This window comes from Lontra canadensis, unplaced genomic scaffold (genome assembly GCF_010015895.1).
Source record: "Lontra canadensis isolate GAN:19392208 unplaced genomic scaffold, GSC_riverotter_1.0 scaffold107, whole genome shotgun sequence".
Taxonomy (NCBI): Eukaryota; Metazoa; Chordata; class Mammalia; order Carnivora; family Mustelidae; genus Lontra; species Lontra canadensis.
Window position 1 is genome coordinate 2911323 of NW_022631101.1, and position 25765 is coordinate 2937087.

At 53.8% G+C, this 25765-nt stretch overlaps 1 protein-coding gene across 1 annotated transcript in view; it reads right to left on the reverse strand.

Annotated features, from left to right (window-relative positions):
* Window positions 1-8145: 8145 nt before the first annotated feature.
* The window catches only part of SLC8A2 (solute carrier family 8 member A2), a 28862-nt gene continuing 11242 nt past the window's right edge, over window positions 8146-25765 (reverse strand). The window contains exons 4-10 of the mRNA XM_032839204.1: window positions 20424-20846; window positions 16126-16229; window positions 15956-15973; window positions 14399-14523; window positions 14001-14100; window positions 10145-10423; window positions 8146-8889 (exon numbers count right to left, since the gene is read on the reverse strand). Of these exons, the coding sequence (XP_032695095.1) occupies window positions 8513-8889; window positions 10145-10423; window positions 14001-14100; window positions 14399-14523; window positions 15956-15973; window positions 16126-16229; window positions 20424-20846 (1426 nt within the window). The 3' untranslated portion in view covers window positions 8146-8512. The remainder of the gene's footprint in view (window positions 8890-10144; window positions 10424-14000; window positions 14101-14398; window positions 14524-15955; window positions 15974-16125; window positions 16230-20423; window positions 20847-25765) is intronic.

Here is a 25765-nt window from a genome sequence, read left to right on the forward strand (position 1 = left end):
TTAATCCCACCTGCAAAATCCCACCTGAATGTCCTACAAGGTAACATTCATCAGGTGCTGTGGATGAGGGCATGGATATCTTCGGGGGCGCTAGTATTCAGCCTGCCACGAATGGCTGCCAACAATTCTTCCCCGCCCTCTAGGCTCGCGCTCCACGGTCAAAGAGGCGGTGTGGACTTCCCTGCCTGCTGAAATCCTGCAAATGGCTTGCGGTAGACATGACCCAAGGCCCCGCAGCTTCTATAGAGGCTCCCTTGCAACCTGGTGGAGAAGTTGGTCCAACCAACTAGGGAGGAGGGGGGCCGCGTGGAGAAGTAAAGTGGCCCAACCCACAGGCAGCGCCCACTGCCAGCCACGAGGGAGGGCATCTCGCATATTCCAGCCCCATCCGAGCTCCCGAATGAATACAGCCGTGTGATGACCTCGGCCAACGCGAGGTGGACCAGAGGAGCCAATGTCAATGCACAGAAATGTGAGAAATAATGCAGCGTTGTTTCAAGCCACCAAATTCCAGGTGGCTTCTTACTCCGCAATAGGTGACTGATGAAACACACACACACACACACACACACACACACACACACACTCTTTCGGGTGGGGGCCAACATTTGGAAACAGATAAACAGAGAGGGAGGGAAGATACAGATCAAGAAAGCAAAGCAGACAGAGACAAGAGAGGTGGAGAAGCCAAGGCTTAAAAGAGAAATTTGGAGACAGAGAGCGGGGAGAGACAACAGTGGAGAGACAAGAGGCAGAGAAGTTATCAGGAGAGTCAGAGGCTCGAGGCCCCAGGCAGGCTTTCAGCCCCCCAGCCAGCACCAGCCGTCAGCCCCATGAGTGCGTTACCTGAGACACCAGCCCAGCCGGGCTGAGCCTTCAGATCGCTGGAGCCTCAGCGGACTTCTGACTGTGGTCACGGGACAGACCCCAAGCAAAGATGCCCCAGGTCAACCCATAGAGCCCCGGGAGCCAAACCACCCACGGAACCGTGGGAGAAGATACGGACTCGTCATTTTCAGCCACTAAGTCTTGGGGTGGTTTGCTCTGTGGCCACACACATCCAGATCAGGGAGCTTGGAGGGTCAGGGACAAGTGTGGGTGAGGAGTGGGACACAGGGAAGTTGGGGGCAGGGTCTTAGGTGGAAGATTTAATTGGGAGACACAGGATAAGGACTTGGGGAATGGTTTGGGAAGATGAGGTTGGGGAAATAGGGGTTTCGAGTTTGGGGCCATTTGGAGGGTCTGGACTGGGTCTGGCTGTGGACCTTGATCTCTGAACAGATGATGCAAAGGGTCCGGGACCCTCTGGTGTTGATGTCGGTTTCATCCCACACCCCTACTCTGACGGCTTTGAGTTTCTCAGCATCCACGCCGCACGCTCCTTCAAACGTTTCTGCAGAAGACATTGTTCATTTTCCCTCAACATCCGTTCTCCCACTTTTCCTGAAACATCTTTGGAGATTTTAAGCAGGATGACTCAGGACAAAAACTACATTTTTTTTTTTTTCCAGCTCCTCTCACAGCAGGACATGGCCACGTGAGTCAAGTCTGGCCACCGAGATGCAGAAGGAAGTGATAGGTATCATTCTTGGGGCATAGCCTTACAGGGAGTGGTGGATCCCAGACCGCTCCTCCCTGCCCCAGCCTTCTGGTTGGGCTGATACCATGGACATGAGCCCATCCTGAGCTAAACCGATGAGGGCCACACTCTGGCTATGCCAGAGAAACGAGACAGAAGAAACCTGAGATTTTATTGCCCCAGTGAAATAGTTTTACTATTCCAGATGCGACTGTCACACGAGAGTGAGATAAGCTCTTACCTTATTTAACCCATTATTTTTTTGGATCCCCATTATTCACATCTAAACCCACATCTACCTACTATCAGTGAAAATATTACCAGTTAGCTTTTACAAGGGCTTAATACATGTCAGGCGCTATTCCAATTTCTTTTCACTTTTACAGGTGAAGAAACAAGCCCAGAGAGGTTAAGTGACTTGGTCAAGGGGGTACAGCCAGTGAGTGGTAGAGCTGGGATTGGAACCCAGGTCCTCTTACTCGAGGACCAACGTATTTGAGTCTTTTAAGTCTTTAACTGATCTGAAAGTCCAGTGAATGTTACAGGCCCTCTCCTGGGAAGAGGCTCCCACACGTGCGGTTTGCACACGAGCTCAGAAAGTTCCGGAAAGCTGTCCACCAGTCTAAGTACATGTGGACTCCAGCTTGAGAATCCTCATGCAGTCTATTGCCTCAGCACCTGTCTATGGTCTTGGGTGCGCACAGCGGAAGGTGACTGACTGATCTCACAGAAGCCAAGTGTCTGTGTCAGCTTAGGTTGGGTGATGCAGTAACAAACATCCCTCAAATCTCAGTTGAACGAAATAAAGACCTGACCTTCCCTTTCCCTTCCCTTCCCTTCCTTCCTTCCTCCTTCCTTCCTTCCTCTTTCTTTTCTTTCCCTCTCTCTCTCTTCCTTCCTTTTCTTTTCTCTCTCTCTCTCTCTTTCTCTTCTCTTCTCTTCTCTCCCTCCCTCCCTCTCTTTCCCTTTCTTTCCTTCCTTCCTTCCTTCCTATCTCTATGTCCAACATGGAGCTTGAATCACAACTCCAACATCAAGAGTTGGCGTTCTCTACTGACCGAGCCAACCAGGCCTCCCAGACTTATTTCTTGATCCAGCTACAAGCCCACAGCAAGTAGGGTACATAACACTTTCACTCTAGGACCCCAGGCTGTTAGAGCGGTCGCTACGTACATTATAGCTCATCATGACTCAAGAAAAAGAGACATGGTAGAGCACATACCGGCATTGGAAGCTTCCACCCAGAAGGGCCTCCTGTCACTCCTGCCTTCTTTCTTTAGCTGCAGCAAGTCACCTGGTCACTACTGAGTTCAAAGGCCTGGGAATGCACAGTCTTCCCACAGGGAAGGCAAACAGAATTTAGCAAATGCTAATACAATTGACTATACGGAACTTAAGAAAAAAGGTATGAGGGGCTCCCAGAAGCACTGAGTGGCCTGGAGAGCTGGTCCTGAGGCTAAGGCTCCAGAAAAGAGCCCCAAACCATGCCCAGGACAGACCCAACAGGGAAACCACCTCTGTGGCCCCTGGCAGATCTGGGTCTTGGGCGTCATCCCAGTTTGCCCTGCTGCAGGGTCCAGGACATAACCGCGCCTGCCCCCCAGCACAGATGCTCCCTCTGTGTCTGTGCCCCTTCTTGCAACTAGCAAGCCAGAGGGGGCTGCTGCCACACCAGCCTCACCAGCTCCATGGACCCCCTACGGAGTCTCCTTTTGCCAGGCGCACCTTTGGAGTTGAGGACTCCTGCTGGCGAGTCTGGGGGCACCGAAGTAACGCTCTGAGTCCTAACTGTGAAGGAGGCTGGGAAGGTGAGTTCCATGGCTCCTTTCTGGTGGATACGAACTTCCCAGGCTGGAAACGTCCCCGCGCATAGTGAGTGCATTTAGGAGCCAGAAATACAAGACGTTTCCACTGTGTGCTCACGTTACTGAGGTCCAGAGAGAGATGGGAGTTGGCAGTAGGAGGCTTCGGCAAGCCTCTGTACTCATTTCCTGCTGCTCTTATAACCCATGACCTCCAGCTCAGGGGCCTCGAATGACACACACTTCTTCTCCTTACAGTTCTAGGAGGCCAGAGGTCGAATATCAAGGTGATGGACCCTCATTCCGGAGGCTCTAGGGGAGAAGCTGGTCCCTTGTCTTCTTCAGTTTCCAGAAGTGCCTGAGCCTTTCCCCAGGAACTCCAACCTCTGCTCCCCCAACACAGGTCCTGCTGTTGGCCACCCCCTCCCCCTTTCGGAAGACCCTTGTGGTTGCACTTAGGGCCCACGCAGATAAGCCAGTGTCATGTCCGCCTCGTAAGATGTCGGCCTTGATCATATTGGTGACGTCCCTCTGGCTGTGGAAAGGAACCTATCCACAGGTTCTGAGGGTTAACAAGGGGACCTGCTGGGGGGGCTGTTATTCAGCCTACCACCACGTGGCTTCATGGAATGCATCCAAGGGTTCTGTCCTATGGACTCCTAGAGCCCTGGAGTGAGGTCTGGGCACTCACCCTCGCACCTCCCACCTGCCCGGCCCCGCCCCATGGGTGTGGGTCCGCTGGCATGCCCATACTAGAGCCACGGCTCTTGTGGGGGTAGCCCTCTCCATGTGGCCATCCTTTCCAGCTTCTGGAAGTCACTGTCCCCACACCTTGTCCCTCAGGCTTGGGGTGTTACTAGCTCTCAGCTCTGCCAGCCCCAGAGGCCTGCATCTACCTTTGTCCATTTCCCTACACCCTGCTGGCTTAGAGCGTCCCCAGTCTCCCAGTTCCCTGCCATCTGTGTCCTGCTAGAGTCCTTCCACTCACAGGTCCCAACCTGACCACCCCCTCCTGCACCCTGTTTGGCATGTGTCCCCCACTGCCCTGCAAGCTGGGCGAGAGCACGTCCCAGGGATATTGTGGTCACTGCAGTAGCCCCAGCAGAGGGCCAGGCACAGAGCGGGCCTGCACTGGATATACGGGATTAAAGAATCTGGGGGCTAGAGAGAGAGGAAGGGATAGTCCCCATTTTGTCTCCCCGGGGTTGGGTTTTTAGGAACAAAGTCTCAGGTGGCAAAGCAGGTGTATATGGGGTCTGCATTTCTCTGCCCTTCCGGGGCTGTTCTAGGATGGCCACCCTGTTGCGTGTGAGTGCGTGCGTGCCATTGAGGAGGGGAGGGAGAGAGGAGGTGGAGAGAGAGAGAATATAAATTATAAAAGTGGGCAAGCTGGAAATATCTAGAAAGTATAACCTTTCCATCTGTTGCGCTCTATGTGCTTGGTGTTATCCTAAAATATATATATATATATATATAATTCAATAGAACCCTGCACCACTAGTCCCCATCATTATTGTTCCTGTCCCCATTTTCCAGATGAGGGAACTGAGGCACGAAGAAAGGAAATCATTGTGCTATTGCTTCCTGCCATGACAAGTAATTGAAATCACTCCCCAGCTGACTCTCTCGGAACTCTTAGCATGGGGGAAGAATCATGACTTTGGGATGGGACGGACCTCGTCTCATCCACGTCCCAAGCTCTGGATATGCTCTCTGGAAAGCTGAGATCTTACTCATCGTCCCCAGCCCAGGCTCACCCATTTCCTTGCCTCTACCCCACTTTCTTTGTTCAGCCTGCTAAGACAGGTGTCCTTGTCCCATCTGGTGCTCTGGACCTCATCCTCTTCCATCCCCGCCTTCCAAGCTATGAGACTTTGGGCCAGTTGCTTCCCCTCTCTGAGCCTGTTTCCACACCTGTAGAAGGGGGGTGAGCCCTAGGAGGGGACTGCATGTTCTGCCGCCATTTGGCCGCCTCCCGCTCCCTCCTCTCTCTAGACCAGCCTGACCCCTCCCCCACATCCTTCTCCAAATTGCTCTTGTTGAGTCCTAAATCCCGAGGCCCATTTCTGCTGCTCACCTTCCTCCACCTTTCAGCCCTGTCAACCGCACCCTCATTCTGGAAACTCTTCTCTGGGCTTCAGGTGTCCTAGTCTCCTGGTTTCCCACCTACCTTTCTGGCATGTCCTTCTCCATCTGCAGGTCTCCCATGTTCCTTGTGCCCCACCCCCTCCGTGGCTTGGTGATAAGGCATTGCCAGCAGATCCCCAAATCTCTGTCCCAGATGTCCCCTGGATGTCTCCCCTCCCTGACATCTCTCTGAATGTCCCGGAGGCATCACCCTTAGCATGTACGCACCTGAATCCGGCATGTTCTCTAAACCTGGCGCCCCTAGTTATCCCCACCTTCATTCCCCAAACCCCGGAGAGACCTCACTGCTTCTGCAAGATAGTCTCCACACTGACTCCCTCCCGGTCTCCACCCTCCACCCATCTCCCCCGGGGAGGCTGATCTATATGCTCCCAAATATTAACCCCGGGCTTCCTGTTGAGTTCAGCCAATGGGAGGCGCCAGCAGGAGCCTGGTGGGTGGGAGGAGAGCCAGGGGGTGTTCACTTTCCAGACCCCTTCTCTCTTCAGTGTGGGACGTGGGTGCCTACACTCCTGGCCTTCACTAAACCTACAGCTTCAAGGTTCAACAGCTTCAGGTACTGCCACCTTCAAGCCCGGGGTGGTAACTGCTCCCTCTAATGCTGGCCCCTGGGGATTGCGCCTTCCCCCAGGCTTGTTTCCCTTGACCTTGCCCGCCCCTTAATCCCTTAACAGCTTTTCCTTAAACTTTCCCTGGCTACTTCATTTGCTCCCACAACTTCTTTCCCGCCAGGGCCCTCCCTGCAGGCTCTCCCTGAACCCCCTCATCCAGCCTGATCCATTATCTTCTAAACCGTCCCCTTCACACCGCGATCTCCCTACTGCCAGAAGGAAAGTTTGAAAATGTAAATCAGACATCAACTGCCTGCCCCCTCTTTAACACCTTTCCAAAGCTCCCCTTTGCTTTTGAGATAAATTCCAAGCTCCTTAGAGTGGCTGATAAGGTCTCCTGAGATCTCTCCACTCCCCGCCCCCATTCATGCTAACCACTGGCAGGAGTATGAAAGAGCCAGTAACTCACAAGTCTGCACATCTTTACGTAGGCTGCGCCCTTTTCCACACGTGCGCACACACACACACACACCCACACCCCTTCTCCTATTTCAGGATTCTGAGAAAAATCACTTGCTTTATTCAGGAAACTCCCATCAACCCCAGCTCCTCTGATCAGACAAATCTGGATCCTCTTTAGTGCTCCCAGGATGGCCAGTGAAAAGGAATAGTTTGTGGCTGGTGGGATGGGGGCGTGGCTAGAAAAGCTCCCGAGTGAGGCGTGGGGGCGTGGCTAGGGAGTACCGGGTGGCCAGCGGGGGCGTGGGTAAAAGCTCCCGGGCACCGCGTTCGGGCGCGTAGCTAGGGAAAACTGGGTGGTGAAGGGGGGTGTGGATACGGGAAGCAAGTGTGGACTTTCAGTATGGCTGGTGCATGTGGGTGTCCTTTCAGAGAACCCGGGGCATGGAAAAACCCAGAGTACCTGGTTTGTTCCACAGTTGCCCAAGTCTCAGCCAGAGACCTCATTAGCTCCCTCCTCTAGAATCCCAACTTCTCACGGGCAGGCTGTTTTTCAGGCAGAATTTCAAATTTTTATGGCAACTTTTACAGAAATCACAGAGAAGAGACAGCGACTGGTGCTGATGAGCTAGGAGTAGAGAAAAGGGAGTGGGTAACAGGTCTGGGATGTTGGGGTGATGCGCAACAGGACGACAGAACGCTAAAAACCTGTGGGAAGCAGGGTGTTACGGGAGTTGCAGGGTGATCCTCAGGGTCCCAAGCAGTGGGCAGCACATCGCACAGCCCAAGTGTGTCCTTTGGGCAGGAAACAATAGTAAGAAAATACAGATGGCCTACCAACAGACGGGTGGCCTCCAAAGTTAAAAATGCCCACCCAGACCCCCTGGCCCCAGTCCCACCCTCCCACCCACCCCTGCTCCCCATCAGGCAGAGATGTGGCAGCATTTGCTGGCTTGTAGCATTGGTCCTCTGGGACCCTCGGTCTCCTCTTCGAGGGTCCTGCCCGGATTGGCTGGCACTGAGGGCAAAATGAGCCTTCGAGATTGTCAGGGGAGATGGCTGGACTCCCTTTGATTCCTGGCCTCTTCCCCAAAGCCAATTCTCATGGCTGGGGGAGTCTGCTGCCCTCACAAAAGGAAAGTCTGTCACCCCCTTTCCCCAAGACATGCACCCTCCCACGTCCTCCCTCCCCCAAACACACTATATATACACACGCCCCCTCCCCTCCTTCCAAGGTGTGGCTGGGCTCTCAGAGGTAGTGGAGGCGAATGGGGGCGCTGGAATGTGAGAAGCTGCAGGTTCAAATGTGCCTCCTCCAGCTCTGAAACCCCAAACTTCTCCCCTCCCTTCTCCAAGCCTCGAGAATTAGTGTCCTCCCAAGGGCCTGAGTGGAGAAATCAGGGAAGGTGTGGCCCCCTTATGCACGCACCTACCTGTTCCTCCGCCCCATCCCCGAGGGGCTGAACAGAGCTCCCTGAGGGTTGGGGAGAAGGACCGAGATCGGGGACATCCTGGGATGGGTCAGCCTCCTTCAAAGGCCCCCCTGGGGGGGCTGGGTTCTGAGGCCCTGGAGCACAGGGTGGTAGTGATGGCGGGGGGTGGGGGGTTCACTAGGGGAAGGGGGTCGTAAGGGATAGGGAAAGCCTTGGTGTCTAGGGAGACCGATGGTAGATTCTCCAGAAGGTCACTGGGTAGGGAGCGGTTCTCTGGGGCTGGGCCTCGAGGTGGCACTGTGCCCAGGGGTGTGGACAGTGACTAACAGGGATGGCCCGCAGTTGCGGGTCCCTCCGGGTGACTCCTGAAGGGGAAGGGAGAAGGAGGGTGTAAATGGGGACAGAGGAAGGGGATATCAGTTCCCAGGAGGAAGGGAGGCTGAGTCCCAGGAGAGGAGGCTGAGTCTCTGGAGGGCGAAGGAGACGCGGGTCCGGAGCGGGGGCAGCCGAGTCTCTAGGGCGGGGCGGGGGGGGGGTACCCTAGAAGCCCCGGATGTGGCAGTAAGCCTCGAGGCTGGCGAAGAGGATGTAGAGGAACCAGAGGCCCAGGAAGAGCGCGGTGGTGGCGAGCTTGGGGCCGCGCGGGCCGCCCAGCTCGCCGCCGATGTGCGGCCGGCGGCGGTACAGCAGCACGGCGATGCCCACGAAGGCGAAGACGGTGAAAAGCGTGACGGAGAAGGCCAGCGTGCCGGTGCGCACCTCGAACGGGCGGCCCTGCACCGCCCAGTACACGGCGGCCACGGACCAGGCCACCCCCAGGCCCAGGAACACGTTCACGGCGTTGGAGCCCGTCACGTTGCCGATGGACGCGTCCGCGCACTGGTCCTGCAGCGCCGCCACCTTGCTGGCGAACGTGTCTGCGGGGGGTGGGGGGGCAGAGGCACAGTGGTCAGTGGGGCTCGGCCGGTCCCCGCTGCCTGCTTTCCCTAAGACCCGACGCCATCCCTGTGCCCCGAGGAGCCAGACCGCGCGGTGGGCCGTACCCGCCTCCCACGGCTGCAGCTCGGCCCCTGCGACCTTGACACCCCCACCCAGGAGGCCAAGTAGGTCACCTTCCCTACACTTGCTCTCCGCGGAAGCAGCTGCCTGCTTTCTAGGGAACTCGCTGCCCGCTTTAGAGGGGGCTTGACTGCATTCAGTGGTATCCGCTACCTACATTCCATGCCATCCGCTGCCTGCTTTCTATGGACTCATTGTCTGATTTGGGGGGAGGGGACCCCCTCTCTGCATTCTATGGGGCCTGCTGCGCATTTTCAATGGGACGCGCTGCTTTCCATAGGAATCACTCTCTGCATCTTATGAATCCACCGCCTACTTTCTGTTGGCCCAATCATCCCACTGCCATCAGGCTGGACAAAATAAGTGTCAGGTTCCATCCGCACGCGACGCTGTTGCTGTCAACCCCCCCACCCCGACCCTGGGGTAATGCGGGCATCGGAGAACCATTCACTATAGTCTGCGGGACCCGCCACCTGCTTTCTAGGCCTACAGCGCCACCACCTGACGGGTGAACATATCCACGTGGGGAAAAAAAATAAAGGAGGCGGGTTCCCCACATCTGGTCTTCCCACTCCTCTAAGAATTTCTGTCTGGGCCACCCGGTTTCTAAGAGACCCTCCCTCAGGTTTATTTGGGAAGAGGGGCTCATGGCCATTGTGTTTCCATGGGACACACACTACAGTCTTTGAGGCTCCACTGTCTTATTTCCATGCACCCCTGCCTCCAATGTCTGGTTGTGACTCTACCCTCTCATCTTAGTTAAAGCTTTGACACTCATTGGCCTTGTTCCTGTCATGCCCACCAATATGGTTGGATAGAATCTTCCACGTGGTTTCTCCAGGGGAAGGTAATTAACATTTTGTTTCTATGGTACCCACTGAATGGTACCTATGAAGTCCCCACCTTATTTCTGTGGGACCCCTCTCTTACCTTTCCCTACAATGCCCCGCCTCCTCCTTTCTATGGAACCCACCATCACTGTGGGGCTCACCATATGGGTTCCGTGTGATGGGCTCCATCCCACCCCCTGATATCTGCAGAACCTTTCTTTTAGGTTCTATTGTCTGACGTCTCTGAGACTCTCCCCGGACACACAGTTTCCCAGGGGGTTACCGGGGATGGAGGTGCCCAGGGCCACGAAGACTACAGCGTTGACAGAGTCCTTGAGGCCAACGGTGCAGCCAAAGTGGGAGGCCAGGTCCCCGATGAGCGCGGTGAGCAGACCGATGACCAAGATGCAGACGCCGAAGCAGGCCCAGCCGTGGCAGTACTCAGTGGGGGGTACACAGGCAAATAGCACCTTCCAGAACACCGTCAGGAAGTGCATGACGTAGTCAAAGCAGGAAGGCAGCCGTTCCTCCCGGGACCCGTCCTCCTCCTCCTCCTCGTCCCCTGTGGGCACACGACCCAGCTGGGGCACACACCCATGCCTCCTTCTTTCTGGCCTGCAGACCCCTCCCATTTGGGGCAAATTCCAGGCAGTGAATTCCACGAAACTAACCGCTTTCACAGAATCCCTTGCAGCTAGGAGAATACACGGGCCCAGAAAAAAAATACTCACTTTTCCAGAATCCCTTGAAGCTAGAGGCTGTGCGCCAGACTAAAAATATCAGGTTTGCTAGGATCCCTTGCTGCTAGAGGTGGCCACTTCCCTAGCTAAAAAAAGAGTCTTTTTCTCAGAAGGCTTTTCAGCTACCATCTACAGATAGGCATTTCTGTAGCTACAAATAATGACTTCCTCTGATTCACTGCATTTAACCGTAGCCGCATACTCAGCTAATGGTACTTGCTGTCCCAGAATCCTTTGCAGCTAGAGCACGCCAGACACCCAGCTAACATTATTCACGTTCCCAGAATCCACTCAGACTAGCAACAGCTGGGTCCTCAGATAAAATACTCGCTTTCCCGGAACTCCTTGCAGCTAGTGGCAGTCCTGTCCTCAGCTGAATACTTGCTTTCCCACAATCCCTTGCAGCAGGGGCCATATGACCCAGTCTGGCAATGAGACCTAAACAGAGGGTTTCTGGAAGGCTCCAGCTTTCCTGACACGGGCACAGTGTTACGGATCTGTTTGGCTGAACCTCGTCCAGGATGCCTCACTCACTGTTACAGTTGTGTGTGTCATGCACTGTGATGGAATTTCACCTGCTTTCGATTTGTAACAGGAAAGCACAGATGCTATGTTTTGTCTACTTTGCCCTAAACTGAGAAGCATAAAACGGTGAATGAGCAGTAGTGAGCGACTCGAGTGGCCAAGCACTACAGATGGAAGGATGCCGATAAGGAAGAGTGTAACCCTCTTTGCTTCCCTGCTTCCTCTTTCTGCCTGCCTGGAATGTGAACTTGACACCTGGAGGTGTGGCAGCCATCTTGCAATCATGAGGGCAAACTGCTGAAAGTGGGAGAGAGAAATAAAGAAGGAGCCTGGGCATTTAAGGATGTTACTGAGCTGCCAACTCTTTATCGCCTCCTCCAGATTTCTTTGTTCTGTGAGAAAAAGAAACTCTAGCGTGCACAAGCCACCGTGGTTGAGTTTTCTGGTGTTTGCCGCTGAATGCATTTCTAATTGGCTACAGTGAGAAGTGGCCAAAGTCAGAGTGGGGAGAACACACTCTTGGGAGGGGAGGGAAGGGGCTGCTATCATTGCATCTCTTGGGGGCTTTTCCTGCCCTGCTTCAGATCCTGCCTTGGTTTCCTACTGCCCTTATACCCAGGCCCACACTCCTGTGCTTGGCATCCGAGAATGTGCAGGCTCTGCTTACTTCTCTGGCCTTTCCCATTTTCTTCAGCCTTTCTCGTGGAGGGAGCCTCGTGGTTATGTCTGTGGCTCTGGGGCTACCTCTCTGGTGTCAAACCCTGAAGCTGCTGTGTGATCTTGAATCAGGGTTCTAACCTCTCTGAGCCTCTGGAGGAGGGCCCCAGAAAGAACTCTGCATGGAGCCTGGCCCACCTCCAGTGTGATGGTTAATGTTGAAAGCCCCTTCTAGTGCCTGGGGAGAGTCACAGATGCTGCAAACCAAGGCTGTCCTGCAAAGAGCTTACAGTTCAGGCAGGGACGGAAAGGATGTAAGACAGAAGCACTTCTATGTGCCAGACGGAATACGATTCATCCTCCAAGGAGGTGAGAACTGCCCTTCTCCGCAGAGCCTCAAGGATCGAAAGGCATTTGTTGAACAAAGTGTAAAATGATCAAACACCAAGCCAGATACTTGGGAAACATCGGTTAAATGAGGTCATACAGGAAATGGACTTCCCAGCTGCCGGGCACTCCATGGTCCTCGTCATCGCTGTCACCATCAGGATGATTACTTATTACTGGTCTGGTTTCCCCTTCCCCCCACTCTTTCCTCTGATCTCATCTGTTGCTTTCTACAGACCCACTGGGTGACTCACGTTGGCTCTCCATGACCACCATCTCACGCCTTCTCCTCTTCACTAAGCCCGGAGGGAGGGCTGCGACTCCCAGCTTTTTTGGATGGGAGGTTCAGTTCCTCACCACATTGTCATGCCCCACACCAGCCTCTCCTTCTTCCTTCCACAGATACCCAGAGCTTCCCCCACTGAGAATGCTCCGTGGGCCCCCATACCCTGAAATGACTGTGACTCTCCCCAAGCTCCCTACTGTGGCCCATGAGGACCTGCACAGTCCAGACTCTGCCCACCGCCAGCCTCATCCCTTGCTGCTTCTTTGTGCCTGAAATTAGTCACCCCACTTTCCCCTGCAAACTGCACCATGACCCGGCTGACTTCCAGACTCTCGGTTTCCCTCTGCCTAGAACACCTCCCTGTCTCCTCCCTCCTCCTGGCTAACTCCTATTCCAATTTGAAGACTCAGCTCAGAAGCCTCCTCCTGCAGGGAGCCCTCCCTGACCTTCAGGCTGGGTCAGCACCCTATCTGGGCTCCCACAGCCACATTGGATCCCCTGTCCCAGCCCCACCCACTCTGGGTTGTCACTGTCTCCCCTGCTGGACTGTGAGCTCTGTGAGAACAAGGCCCAAACTGTCATGGTTATCTCTTTGTCCCCAGCACTGTCCTACACAGGGCTGAATCCAGAAGATCTCTCTGAAACAGATACTGAAAGAATGTGGCTTCAGAGAGAGACACCACTTCGATTCTATTAGGCCTCTGAGCTGGTGTCTACAGCTCTGCTACCTGGTACTTTTCCATCTCCAAAGCCTGGTTTCTTTTGATCCCACCGAACAACCACAATTACTGGTATATTTTCAATTCCTACCAGTTAGGCCTCCCTGGAGGAAATCTGATGTTGTATAAGGGATAGAAGCCTTGAGCTCCATCTCAGCTCTTTCTGAATTCCTTGTGGGATTTCAGGCCAGTCCCTCCTCTGCCTCTGGGCCTCAGTTTCCCCAATACGTATCACAAAGGGCCCGTGTTGGTCTCCGGGATTGTCTGTGAATCCAAGTGTCATGGTGTCTCTGGCCACAGGGGGGCAGTGTGGGCCCGCCCGAGACCTAAGGAGGGAAACCAGCGCAGGTGGGAGAGAGCTGGGCGCCCTGGTGACCATCTCCATGGCAACAGAGGAATCCAGGCTGTCCGGGGAGGCCAAGACTTGTAACCTGGTCCCACCCTGGGGCTGTCTGATGAAAGCCTTGCCAGACGGCTCCTGCCCGAAGCTCTCCCCCTCTCCACCCCTCCTGAGATCTTTGTCTGCATGTCTCTCCGTCTCTCTGTCTCTGGCCTTCTGCAGTTTAGGCACTTTGCTCTACATCTCTCGTGCTCTCTCCACGTCTCTGTCTTTCTCCGTGGTTCTCTGTGCATCTCTCTTTGTGTGTCCATCTCTCTTGTTTGTATCCATTCCTTATCTTTTCCTCTGTCTTTCCCTATCTCTTTCTTTCTTGTTTTTTCTCTTCTCTATCGTGTTGTCCTTCTCATCCCTCTTTCTGTTTCCCTCCCCGTCCCCCTGTCTCTCCATCCCTCTCTCCCTCTCCTTTTTCCTCCCTCCCCACTTACCTGCGCTCACCGTAACGGCCTCTAAAAACTGTTCCCTCCAGGAATGGGTCCCAATCACCAAAGCCAAGTTGGTTTTCTTGATGAGTTTATCCACCGTGTTCTGAGGATGAAGGGATGGGGAAGAGATCATTGCCCATGGCCACCTCAGGGCAACCCTGAGGCTTCCTGTAGAACACTGGGGTTGAGGCTCACAGCCCATGCTCAGGGGTCCCCAACCCCCCACAGCCCGGTTCATAGCAAGAAGGGGAAAGGGAGTGTTGCTGTCCATGGTGCTAACAGAAGGATGGGAGGATGGTCTTGGACCCCTGGCCACCCCTCCCTTGTGACCCCAACAGTTGATTCCTCCTGGACCCTCCTCAAGAAAATGACTCGAGGAAGCTGGGGCCCCAGAAAGTCACCTTAAAGTCATATGACTCCTCAATGATGACCTCCAGCCGGCAGTTTTCCCCAAGAACTGGCTTGCCCATCTCCGCTATCCTCCGAGCCTCTTCTTCCTCAGCTGTCAACTTCCTGTCTCCATCTCCTGCAGCATGAAGGATGGGGGTTAGACTCCAGGGCGGCCCACCTCACTGGGCCCATGATGCCCTTGCTACCTGTTCCCACTGAGAAAGAAAACTCTGTCTGCTGTCCTCTGGGAAGCCTCCCTGGTGGTACGCCCCCAGCCTGCCCCAGTGTCCCATCTGACCACCATCTTCCCCAGCCTAAGACCCAGTTGGTCCATGAAGTTCAGCTGGTGGGCTCTGAGCTTCATATGGAAGAAGCTGTGTGACCTTGGGCAATGCCTTGGACTCTCTGTGCCTCAGCGTTCGTATCAGTAAAACAGGCACAAAGACGGTAGCTACCTCATGGGTGCTTGTGAGGGTTAAAGAAGTTTATTCATGTGTGGTGCTTAACACAGTACCTGCTACACAATAAATAATCCCAAAGGGTATTTCCTTTGTTAAAATCACCACTGTCATCATTATCATCACCCAAGCTCTGAAAAACATCCTTGAGTGTGTCTGAGGTGGTGAGGAAAGAAGGGATTCCCAATTTTGGTACAGATCTTGGACCCAGACCCAGCCGCAGCTCATCTCCCCAAAGCATGTTGGTCCTTTGGTCCAAGCCCAGTACCAACTTAACCCTAATTCTCAGTGGAAAGTCACCTCCACCAGGAACACTCTCATAAAACTCTGCCAGCAATAACTTTTACTGTGTTAAGCTGCTGGGATTTGGGGCCTACTCGTTATGGAAGCCCCTACTACTTACCCTAAAACGATCTTTAGTCTGACCTGAGTCCTAACCCCAAACCCTGATTCTGATCTCAGCTCCAAAACTGCTCTGTCTCTTATCTTCAACCCACTGCCTCCACTCCTACCCCAATCTCTGACTCTGGCCCCAGTGTGAACCGTAAGTCCCCCAAAGTCACCTTAAACCCCAACCTAGGCTTTGACCTAAATCTGACCCCAATTCTAATCTGACCCCACTGTAAACCCAGATGGGATCCTGCCTTACCATTCTCCCAACCTTATCTACAAACAAAACACGATCTTGGGGCACCTAGTGGCTCAGTCGGTTGAGTGTCTGACTCTTGATTTCAGCTCAGGTCATGATCTCAGGGTCATGAGATCAAGCCCCACACTGAGCTCTGCACTGGGCATGGAGCCTGCCCAAGATTCTCTCTCACCCTTTCCCTCTGACCCTCCTACCAACATATACTCTCTCTCTCTCTCTCTCAAAAACAAAGCAAAACCATGATCTTGGCCTCCAAACCCCCCATTGTAACTCCAAATTCAAAAGGTCTTACCAACTCTGAGGTCAGTTCCAACTCTCACCCAGCCCTGAATCTGCCCTTATCTCACTTCTAACTTGCCTCAAATGCGACCTGTAGGAGTAGCCTCCAGCTACTGGAACCCTCCCCTGAGACCTCCCTTCTGTGTCCCCCCTCCAATCAAAGCTCAGAGGTAACCACTCACCTTGATTGAGCAGCAGAGCTGGGGAGAGAGAGAGGACAGAGAGAAGGTGAGATTGCTTCCCTGGGAAGCTCAGATCCATGAGCCTGAAGGAATACCCACTAATGGAGCCTCCAAGGGTCCTCCCACCCTGAACCCCTTACCTCTCCCACAGCCCACCCATCACCCCTCACCTGAAATCCCTCGCTTAAGCCACTGCGGCTGGCCCAGCTCGATGAAGAAATTATCCTTTTTCTCATATTCCTCGTCATCAACTATCTTTACCTGAAGAGTTTTCCTGAGGGGGGGAGGAAGAGCACCCAGCATAAGCCCCCTCCCCAAGTTCCCAGATAACTCACCCACTGGCCCAATTTTTGAGCGGCCCTCCATCCCGGGGTCCCTAATCTCAGTTAATCCTCACAACTGCCCCCACAGGAAGGCTCTCTATTATTCCTGCTTGACAGAAACAAGCCTGGAAACAACTAAGGAAGCTGAGGTTTATTAAATACACCCTGAAGGATCCTGGTAAAACCAAAGTTAGAGTAGGTCCCTCCTCTGCTCAAAATGTTCACATGGCTCCTCTCTTAGCCAAAATAAAAACCAAAATCATTACAGTGGCCCACAAGGCCCCATGCAACGTAGCTCTTTCTGGCCCCCTGCCCCACGCCCCCTTACTCACCCACTCCAGCTACACTGGCCTCCTCACTGTTCTTTGAATATGCCAGGCCTGCTTGTGCCTCAGGGCCTTTGCACTGACTGTTCTGGCCACCCAGAACACTCTTCCCCGGGCTCATTCCCTCAGTTTCTCTGGATCTCTGTTCAAATTAATTTCTCATTGAAGCTCCCTCCCACCACCTTCTTTAATTTTGAAATCCAGCCCTGCCCGGACCCCAGCACACCGACCCCCTTACTCTGCTCTATGTCTTCTTTGTTCTGTATCACCTTCTAACAAACCACCTAATGTGTGTGTGTGGTTTTTGTTTGTTTGTTTGTTTGTTTATGGTTTGCCATTTGCTTCTTCACATTAAGATGTAAGTTCCACCGGGGCAGTGACCCTTGTTCCTTTACATTCTTTTCTGTATCTCCAATACCTAGAACAGTGCCCGGCACATAGTGTGTCTTCCAGAAACATTTGTTAACTCTAATCCTTCAGCTAAGGAGAAACTCTGCTTCCTGTCCTCTGTCCTGACCACTTCTGAGGGTTAACTGAGTGCTAACTGATTTTTTCAGCATCCCCACTGCTATGGTAACCCAGGGGTGACTAGGGAGAAACAGCCAGAAGTTATTTGTGCCCTCCAGGCACATAAACCACCCCCCCTCCCTCACAAAGACCCTCTAACCCCAGAAGGCCCACAGCCCTGCCACTAACAGCTCTTTCAGCTGTAGGAACCTCGAGGCCCGGCCCCAGAACCCAGAAACACAAACACCCAGCCCACACAGTCACCCGGCAGAGGAAGCTCAGCCAATCACACCGCCCACACCCACACACCATCGCACCCCGCAGCCATTCCCTATGCAGTGGCAAAATCGCACAGACCAGATGCCTGTTAGCACAACACCCCCACCACAGCCTCGCGACTTCGCCAACCTGCAGAGCGCCACTGTGGTACCATGTAGACTCTCCTTCCTTATATCTCCCTCATTCTGCCTTTTGGTGTCTGTTTATTTTTATTCCCTTCAGTCTCTCTCTTTTTCCATCTCTGACCCTCTCTGTCTCAGGCTCTCCCCCAGCTCTCTGCCTTTCTTTATCTGTGTTCTTTTCTCCCCATCTCTGTCTCTCCATGTCCATAGGATGGAATTGCCAAAGTCAACACAACTCAAGCAAGGGGCTCTCAATCATACAGTCTCTCAGTGGACCCATCTCAACAAACGGAGGCACAGGACACAGCGACACCCATGCCGAGACAGATGAACACAAGACAGTCATGTGGGGACATATGCCCACCTCCACCCTCATCCCCTCCTGGTCTCAGGATATTTTAAATTTTCTGTGGGTGAAAAGAAATGGCCGCCCCCAACCTCAGGAGCGGTCTGGGAGCTGTCCAAGGTGCTGGAACGCCGTGGCAAGAAGCAGGGTCTCTTGAGACATTCTCCTCACACATTGTGACATGCAGACAGCTGCAGACCCGGTGGCACGCTGACAGACAGGGTGATACACACACACACCTCCGACGCTCACACTCTCGCAGACACGCCGTGATCCGCTGACATGCGGTGACTGACATGCAGTGCGCGTGCCAACGGGCGCCCTGACAGGCATGCCCTCAGGGGACCCAGGGAAGAGAAACCCAGCTGGCAGGGGACAGCAAGAGGGACTCGAGCTAGACAAAGGCAGGACTTCCTGAGATCAAAGGAAGCAGTCTTTCTCCCCAGTCTGTCACTCTGTTACCCTCATGCCTGCCTCCCGTTTCCTGGAAACCCCGCTCTCCCACCCTCTGCAGCCACTGATCTTGAACCAGTCTCCTTTGTATCCTGTCTCTTGTGCTTCTCTCTGACCCAAACTCTTTTCTCTCTGTCGCATCAAGAAGACCTCTTCTTCCCTGAGTCCCACTGAGTTTCTCTCAGGAAGAAGGTCTCTCTTTCTTCCCCACATCTCACTTCCCTTCAGGCTTCCTGGATTGTAGCCTTTCAATCTCCCTGGAGCCCTCTCTCCCCAAATTTTTCAGTTTCCTTCTCCCTTTGTATCAAAGTTTCTGTCTTTCTCTCTCTAACTCTGTCTCTGTCTCTCCATCTCTATCTCTCATCTTCTTGTCTCTGTCTCTCTCTCCCCCATTCTCTCCCCACCACCCCGTCTCTGGGCGGCTCTCCTCCACCTCGGTGTTGATCCTGCCTGGGGCCGCCCCTCCAGCCGGGCTGCTTCCAAGCACCTCTAATTAGCGCCTGCCCCTGAGAGGAAGGATGTGTTTCCCTAAACGCTAATTAGCCTCCTGTTCTCTGTCATCTGAAGCCACAGCTGGAAGCTTGGGCGGGGACGTGGGTGGGGGCGTGAGCAGAGGGCGTCCCAGCCTGGGGAAGCCGTGTGGGGCAGGAGAGGGCCTGTGGGTCGCAGCAGCAGGAGGGAAACGGGTTAGACTACAGGAAGGACCAGAATGAGCAGAAAGACAACTTTCCCCAGTGCCTCTGCCTCTTGAATGTGATAGATGGGGTCTGGGATGGTGCCCTCAGCCCTCAGCCCAAGTTCTCAGCTCAAGCCAGACACAGAAGAGATGGAAAGGCACGGAGAGTCCGTAACTGAAACCTAACCCGAGTCAGAGAGCTAGACACTGAAGACCTAGATCTAGAGATTAACAGAGACCCAGAGATAGACTGCCAGGAGCGAGACGTGAAGGAAGGGATGGAGAGGCGGGGAGAGCAGTGAGAAGCTGAGCAGAGGCCAAGGTACAGAGGCAAGGAGGAGGAGGGGAAAGGGAGTGCGGTGGGGGCTGTGCTCGGTGGGAGGAGCGTGGGCGGCAGGAGAGGGAGACAGACGGGCGTGCGGGGGCGGAAGGGCTCAGGCAAAGGGGGGAGGCGCCGTCTGCCTCCCAGGCAGGCAGCGGGGGACGTGAGGCTGCAGGCACACAGTGGGGAGACTCGGGCATCTGTGTAAGGGGGTGGCCGGGTGTCTGGGCGTGAGACCAGCCCTGACACCGTGTTTTAGCGAGCGTGTCTGTGGCTTAGTGATTCCGCATGTGCCAGCGTGTGTGTTGGGTGTGTCTGTATCCAGCGCACTTCCCCGGACCCCACGCCACCTTCCGCAAATCGTCTTCCAGTGTCTTCAGTGTCTTCTCTGGCCCTGCGCTTACCTTCCCAGGCCCCCACAGTCCTACTCGGTCTCTTCCCAAAGCCTAGCCCACATTCCCCTTAAGTGTCCGGCCATTTCCCCAGGTTCAAGTGTCCTCCTACCCACAAGCTCCATCCTTTCCCTAGTCCCGCCCCAAGCTCCGCCCTCTCCCCTTAGATCCCGCTTTCTTCCGCCTTCCTTGTCCAACTCCTTGGGTCCCTTCCCAGACCCCATCCATCGGCTTAGGCCTTGCTGCTTCTACATTTCCACAGGCGCCGCCCCCCCTCGATTGGAACCTCCCCTCTTGTCCACGAGGCCCCTCTCCTCAGGCCACATTTCATCCCCACTAGCCACAATTAAATCCTCTACACTCCTCTCCCCAGGCCTCTGTCCTCCTTCTTCTCCTCTCTCTCCTCACCTGGCCCTACTTCCCCGGGTCCAGCTTCCTCTCCTCAAACCAGGCTCTTTCCCGCGCCCAGTCCCTCTTCCTCTTAGCCCCGCCCCGTCACTCCCCCCTCGCCCCTCTCCCGCCCCCTCTCTGAGCCGTGCCCCGCCTCACCACTCAGGCCCCGCCCACCGCGAGACACGCCCCCCCACTCCGCCAAGGCCCGGCCCTCGTCCCGCGACCCCGCCCACACCTGCGTCTCGCCCACTGGTCGGCCGCGCCCACGTCTCCGGCCCCGCCCCATCTCTCCGCCGAGTCCCACACTCTCCCCGACCCCGCGCGCTCACATGGTCTCGTCGTCGCCGAACTCGAGCTCGCCGCACGCGTCCTCGTAGTGCACGCCGCCGCCGCGCGCCGTGCCGTCCACCGTGCGGTACGGGAGGCGCACGGTTCCCCGCGCGCCCGAGCTGCGCACGACGCGCACGTCCACGGTGCCCATGCACTCGCTCACGTGCAGCAGGCGGTCCTGAAAGGAGAAGATGCCCGCGTGGTCGTCGTCCAGGATGGTGACCGTGGCCAGCAGTGGCGCCACCAGCCGTCCCTTGGGCCGCCCACCGCCGTCGGGCTCGAACATGCCCTGCGCGTCGCCCACGCGCAGGTTCAGCAGCCGCACGAAGAAGTGTTCGTCCTCCTCAAAGATGTCGTCGTCGATGATGCCGATGCGCAACTCCTTCTGTGTCTCGCCCGGCTTGAACACCAGCGTGCCCTCACTGCGGCGGGAGGGGTGGGAGGGGGAGAAAGAAAGGGGTGTATGTGGGTCCCCTCTGTGGGAAGGAGGGGAGTCAGGGCATGCTTCCCGGAGAAGGGAAAAGCGCCACCGAAAACTCCCGAGTATGAGGATGGACAGGCATTACGTAAATAATACTGAGGATCAATCAGGGTGGGCTTCGGAGGGTGGGAGGGAAGGGGCTGCAAAGGGGGAATAAGACAGAGTCGGTCCCTCCCTCATGGAACCCATGAGGATTAGGAACGCCAGCATTAAATAATGTTGAAGATGAGATCGGTGCCGGCTTCCTGGGGGGGTTTCTAGTGGACAGCAATGCTCCAGGCAGAGGGAACAGCACATGCAAAATCCCAGAGTGGAGAGAGCCTGCAGTATTCCATAAACACACTTCTCCAACCTTAATGGGCACACAGATCCCCTGGGAGGTCTTGCTAAAATGCAGATCTGGTTCAGCGGCTCTGGGTTTCAAGACTGCATTTCTAAGTCACTCCCACAGATGTGGACTCTCTCATGAAGGATACAGGGGCCACACTTGGGAGTAGCAGGGATGTGGGGCCCAGAGCTGACCTTATTCACACTTCTGATGAAAACCTTTGAGTCCTCCTGAGTACTCGCAAGAGAACGTCCACACTCCTTAACTTGGGGTCATTTATTCATTCATTCAACAAAGACTCCCTGAGCATCTTCTCTGTGCCCTGTTCTGGGTGGTGCTGGGAACAGAGGGTGACGAGGCCCTGTCTTCACAGGGCTCATCACATTCACAGGCCCGTGGGAGAGCCGTATCGTGGTGACAATTACACATTTAATAATTTAATTATGGTCCATTCATTCAACAAATATTTACTGAACAGCTGTTGTGTGCTAGGCACTATTCTTAGTGTTGGGGAAACAGCAGCAAAACCAGATCAGAGGGGCGCCTGGGTGGCTCAGTCAGTTGAGCGTCTGCCTTCGGCTCAGGTCATGATCCCAGGGTCCCGGGATAGAGCCCCGCATGGGCTCCCTGCTCAGTGGGAAGCCTGCTTCTTGCTCTCCCACTCGCCCTCTCATGCTCTCTCTTTCTCACTCTCTCAAATAAATAGATTTTTTAAAAAGAGATGGATAAACAACAAACATATAATAAAATGTCAGGTAGTGATGGTGTTATGGAGAAAAATAGAGGAAAACAGGAAAGAGGGTAGGGAGTGAGATGTTGTATTAGAATGTCAGAGAAAGCTTTTCTGAGGGGTGACGTTTGAGCAGAGACTTGAGGGAGGTAGGGAAGGGAGCCATATGGAGGATATCTGGGGAAAAGTATCCCTGGCAAAGGGAACAGCCAGTGCTAATGTCCTGAGGCAGGAGCAGCTTGGAGTATTTGAGGAGGCAAGTGTGGCTCCAGTGGAGGGAGCAAGGGTGGGGTGTAGGAGATGAGGCAGATGACATCACAGAGGAAAAAGGGCAGATGTCAGGGGCCCCAGCTGGGAATCTGGTGCTTATTCCAAGTAGGGTGGGAAGCATGGCGGGCCTCTGAGGAGGGGAAGGATATGAGCTGGCTTAGGCCTAAATGAGCATCAGTTGTGTAAGTCTCTGAACATATGTGAGATGCTCTATAATGGGGCAGGGGAAGAAATGAGATAATGATGGCAGAGTAGTCAGAGTGAAACTTTGCGGGGACAGGGAATGATGGGCTCCTGGCAGGGCTGTAGGCATCAAAGTGACCCTGGGATGTAAATGCACCTTGAAAATCTACATTTTCTCCTCCCAATCCATCCCAGCATGCGCCAGTGACCCCATTTCTGAAAGGTGTTATATGATCCATGAGTGTTCTCTGTCATTACTGTGATCAATTTGGTAAGAAACAGGTCCTGGGCTCCAGTTCTCCCAAAAAACTTCAGCTCTGTGTGTGTGTGTGTTGGAGGGGGGGTCAGAGAGACCCCAAGGTTCTGGCAAAGAGGTAGAACCAGATGATAAGACTGGGAGGAGACAGGTAAGGAGTTCCCTATGGCTGTAGCCTTCCTCCCTGGAGCTGCTGTCCATGGTAGCCGAGGCACCCAGCCCGGTGAGCCCACCAGCTCTGAGCAAAGTCTCACGGCTCTCTTGGCTTGTGTGATCTCGGTGGTTAGGATCTGCAGCCCTCTGAACCTCAGGTTCCTCTTCTGTAAAGTGGAACTAATAACAGTGTCTACCTCGTGGCGGGCGGTGTTACAAGGACTGAGTTATAAGACAAGAAAAGCACTCAGCACAAGTCAGCTAGGGATATTTGCATATTCGGATTAGAATCTTAGGGGCGCCTGGGTGGCTCAGTGGGTTAAGTGTCTCACTCTTGGTTTCAGCTCAGGTCATGATCTCAGGGCTGTGAGATCGAGCCCCATGTCGGGATCCTCGCTCAGAGTCTGCTTGTCCCTCTCCCTCTGTTTTTCCCACCACATGCTCTCTCTCTTTCTCAAATAAATAAATAAAATCTTTAAAAAAAAAGATTAGAATCTTAGAATCCTACAGTTATGGGATGTTAGAAATGTTAGCTTAGGTGGGGATTTTAGCACCAACTTTACCAAATGGTTAAAGGACATCACTGGTAGTGGGACAGGTGGGAGTCATGGGCCTCCTGGTATAATGGACTGAGGAGAACATTGCATCGCTTGCATGAATTCTGGCCAAAAGTGCACCGCCTGAGTCTAATCATGAGGACACATCGGACAAACCCAAACTGAGGGTCGTTCTACTAAGTAGCCTGTCTTCAAAAGTGTCAGGGGCATGAAAGTCCTAGAGAAGCGGAGGGATGGACCCAGACCGAAGAACTCTAAAGAGACATGACAACGAAATGCAACATTTGGGTCTGGATCAGACTGGAAGAGAGGAAGGGAGGTAAAACACAGTCACAAGATGTTACAGGGACGACGGGCGGGGTGTGGGGGGAGATACAAACAGGGACCGCAGCCTGGGCAATAATATTAATTCAGTATTACATTTCCTGAGTGTGGCAGTCAGATTGTGACTGGCTGTCATAAATCTTAGCAGGGGCACACTCAAGTATTTATAGGTGAGTGGTCATGCTGTTTGCAAGCCGTTCCCATCTAGCTCCACAATGATTAATACTAGTATATATTAGGGAGGGTGAGTGAGGGCAAACAGGACAGCAAATGAACAGTTGGTGACTCTGGGCAAAGTTGATACGAGGGTTCACCAAACCATTTCCGCAGCCCTTCTGTGGGCGTGAATTTTTTCCAAAATCAAAGGTCGGAAAGACAAAGAACATGGGGATTTTAGAAACCAGGTAGGATAGAAATATAGGAGAAGGACTTGTGTTTCAACACTGGATGCACAAATTCTGAAAAGATGAAAATGTGAGAACCAGCACATGGGAGACTGGTTAGGTGTGGAGTAGAATACCCAAATGTGGGAATCCTAGAATCTTAAAACTTTAGACCCTTAGCATGCTAGGATTCTTGGTGCTTAAATCTCAGAATCTTGGAACAGGTGTGCTCTTCTGGTGCCTCGGAGATCATATTAAATTTGGAGAAACTGAGGCCCATGGATCCTAATCCATAAGATCTCTGTGGGCAAATGAGAAAATGGCTTCCCTCCCTCAAGACTCTATTTCCATGAATCAGGACATTGTCATAATAGACATACAAATCTACAATGTCCACTATGTGAATAGAGCTTTCTTAGATGTGGTACTCTTAGGCAGTGCACAACCTTAATAACTGTACATGACATCCCTGAATGCCCACACTGAAGCAGGAACTTGCTCAAGAAACAGGTTCCAGGACTTGGACTGGAACTCAGTTGTCCTTCCTCCCAGTCCTGGACCTAAGCTGCACTGATAAATGATGCCAGGCCTGTGACCGTCACCTGGGATAGGAGAGCAGGGACAAGAGGAAGGTGTCAACTTTGCCTAGCTCTTTGGTTCCACCACTGAGCGGCATTTACTCCTACACTTCAGACATCTCAGTACTGAGGTCATTTGCAGGCGAGAGAGGCGCCTCTGATCCCAGCAGGTGACACCCGTCCTCACTTTCTCCTGCAAAACCTTTGGTGGGGGCAGCTGCAGACTAGGGGGGTGGGTAGGAGTGGAACGGTGAAGAAGTTGAGTGACAGCAGGCCCCAGTATGGTGAATGCTTCTTCTTTAGTCTAAGGAAGCTGGGAGATGGAGGATGGTAGGGAGAGGGGGCGTTTGGTCATGGGTGACCAAAGGGATCCCATGTTACAGGATGACAGGACAAAGATCCTGAGCCCCACTCAGGGGAAGCAGAATGGAGGGGGAGGCGGGAGGGTGGGAGAAATGAATGGGGATGGGCAGACCAAAGGACCTTGGACTGACCCGAGGTGGAGGGAATGATCTACAAATGCCTGAAGCCGCCAAAATATTGGAAGATTGGAAATGCCTCGGCAGAGGCAGGGGGAGGCTGGGGCAGAGTGGTGGAGCTGAAGATTTGTGAAACCCAGAAACTCAGCCCCAGCGAGAGAAGAGTTAAAGGGACGAGGGCGAGCAGAACTGAAGATCTACAATTAGGTCCGCCTTAGCTTTACCCAGGGAAGAGGATGAAAGGGAGGTATGGCAGACTACTTGGCAGGTGGAACCGGGGAGAAGCTCAGTCATCAACACTCTCTCCCGTCTTCTGCCTTAATTTCTTCACAGCTGACATTTTTCTGTCTTCAGTGTCTACTCCCTGATGGCCTGTCTTTCCCACGAGAATGTCAGCTGCTTTTGGGCAGACGCCTGACGTATTTCATTCACTGCTGGTCTTCAAGGCCCAGATCCGTTTCTGGTACATAGTAGACCGTGATAAACGTTGGTATTATTATAGAGAACTACGACAGACTGCACATCGGTCAACAAACTACACTGTAAAACTATCGTTCTTGAAAGAGTGTGGTATGGACAGAAGAACTACAAACAGATAAAGACTTTTGTGGGTCACGTG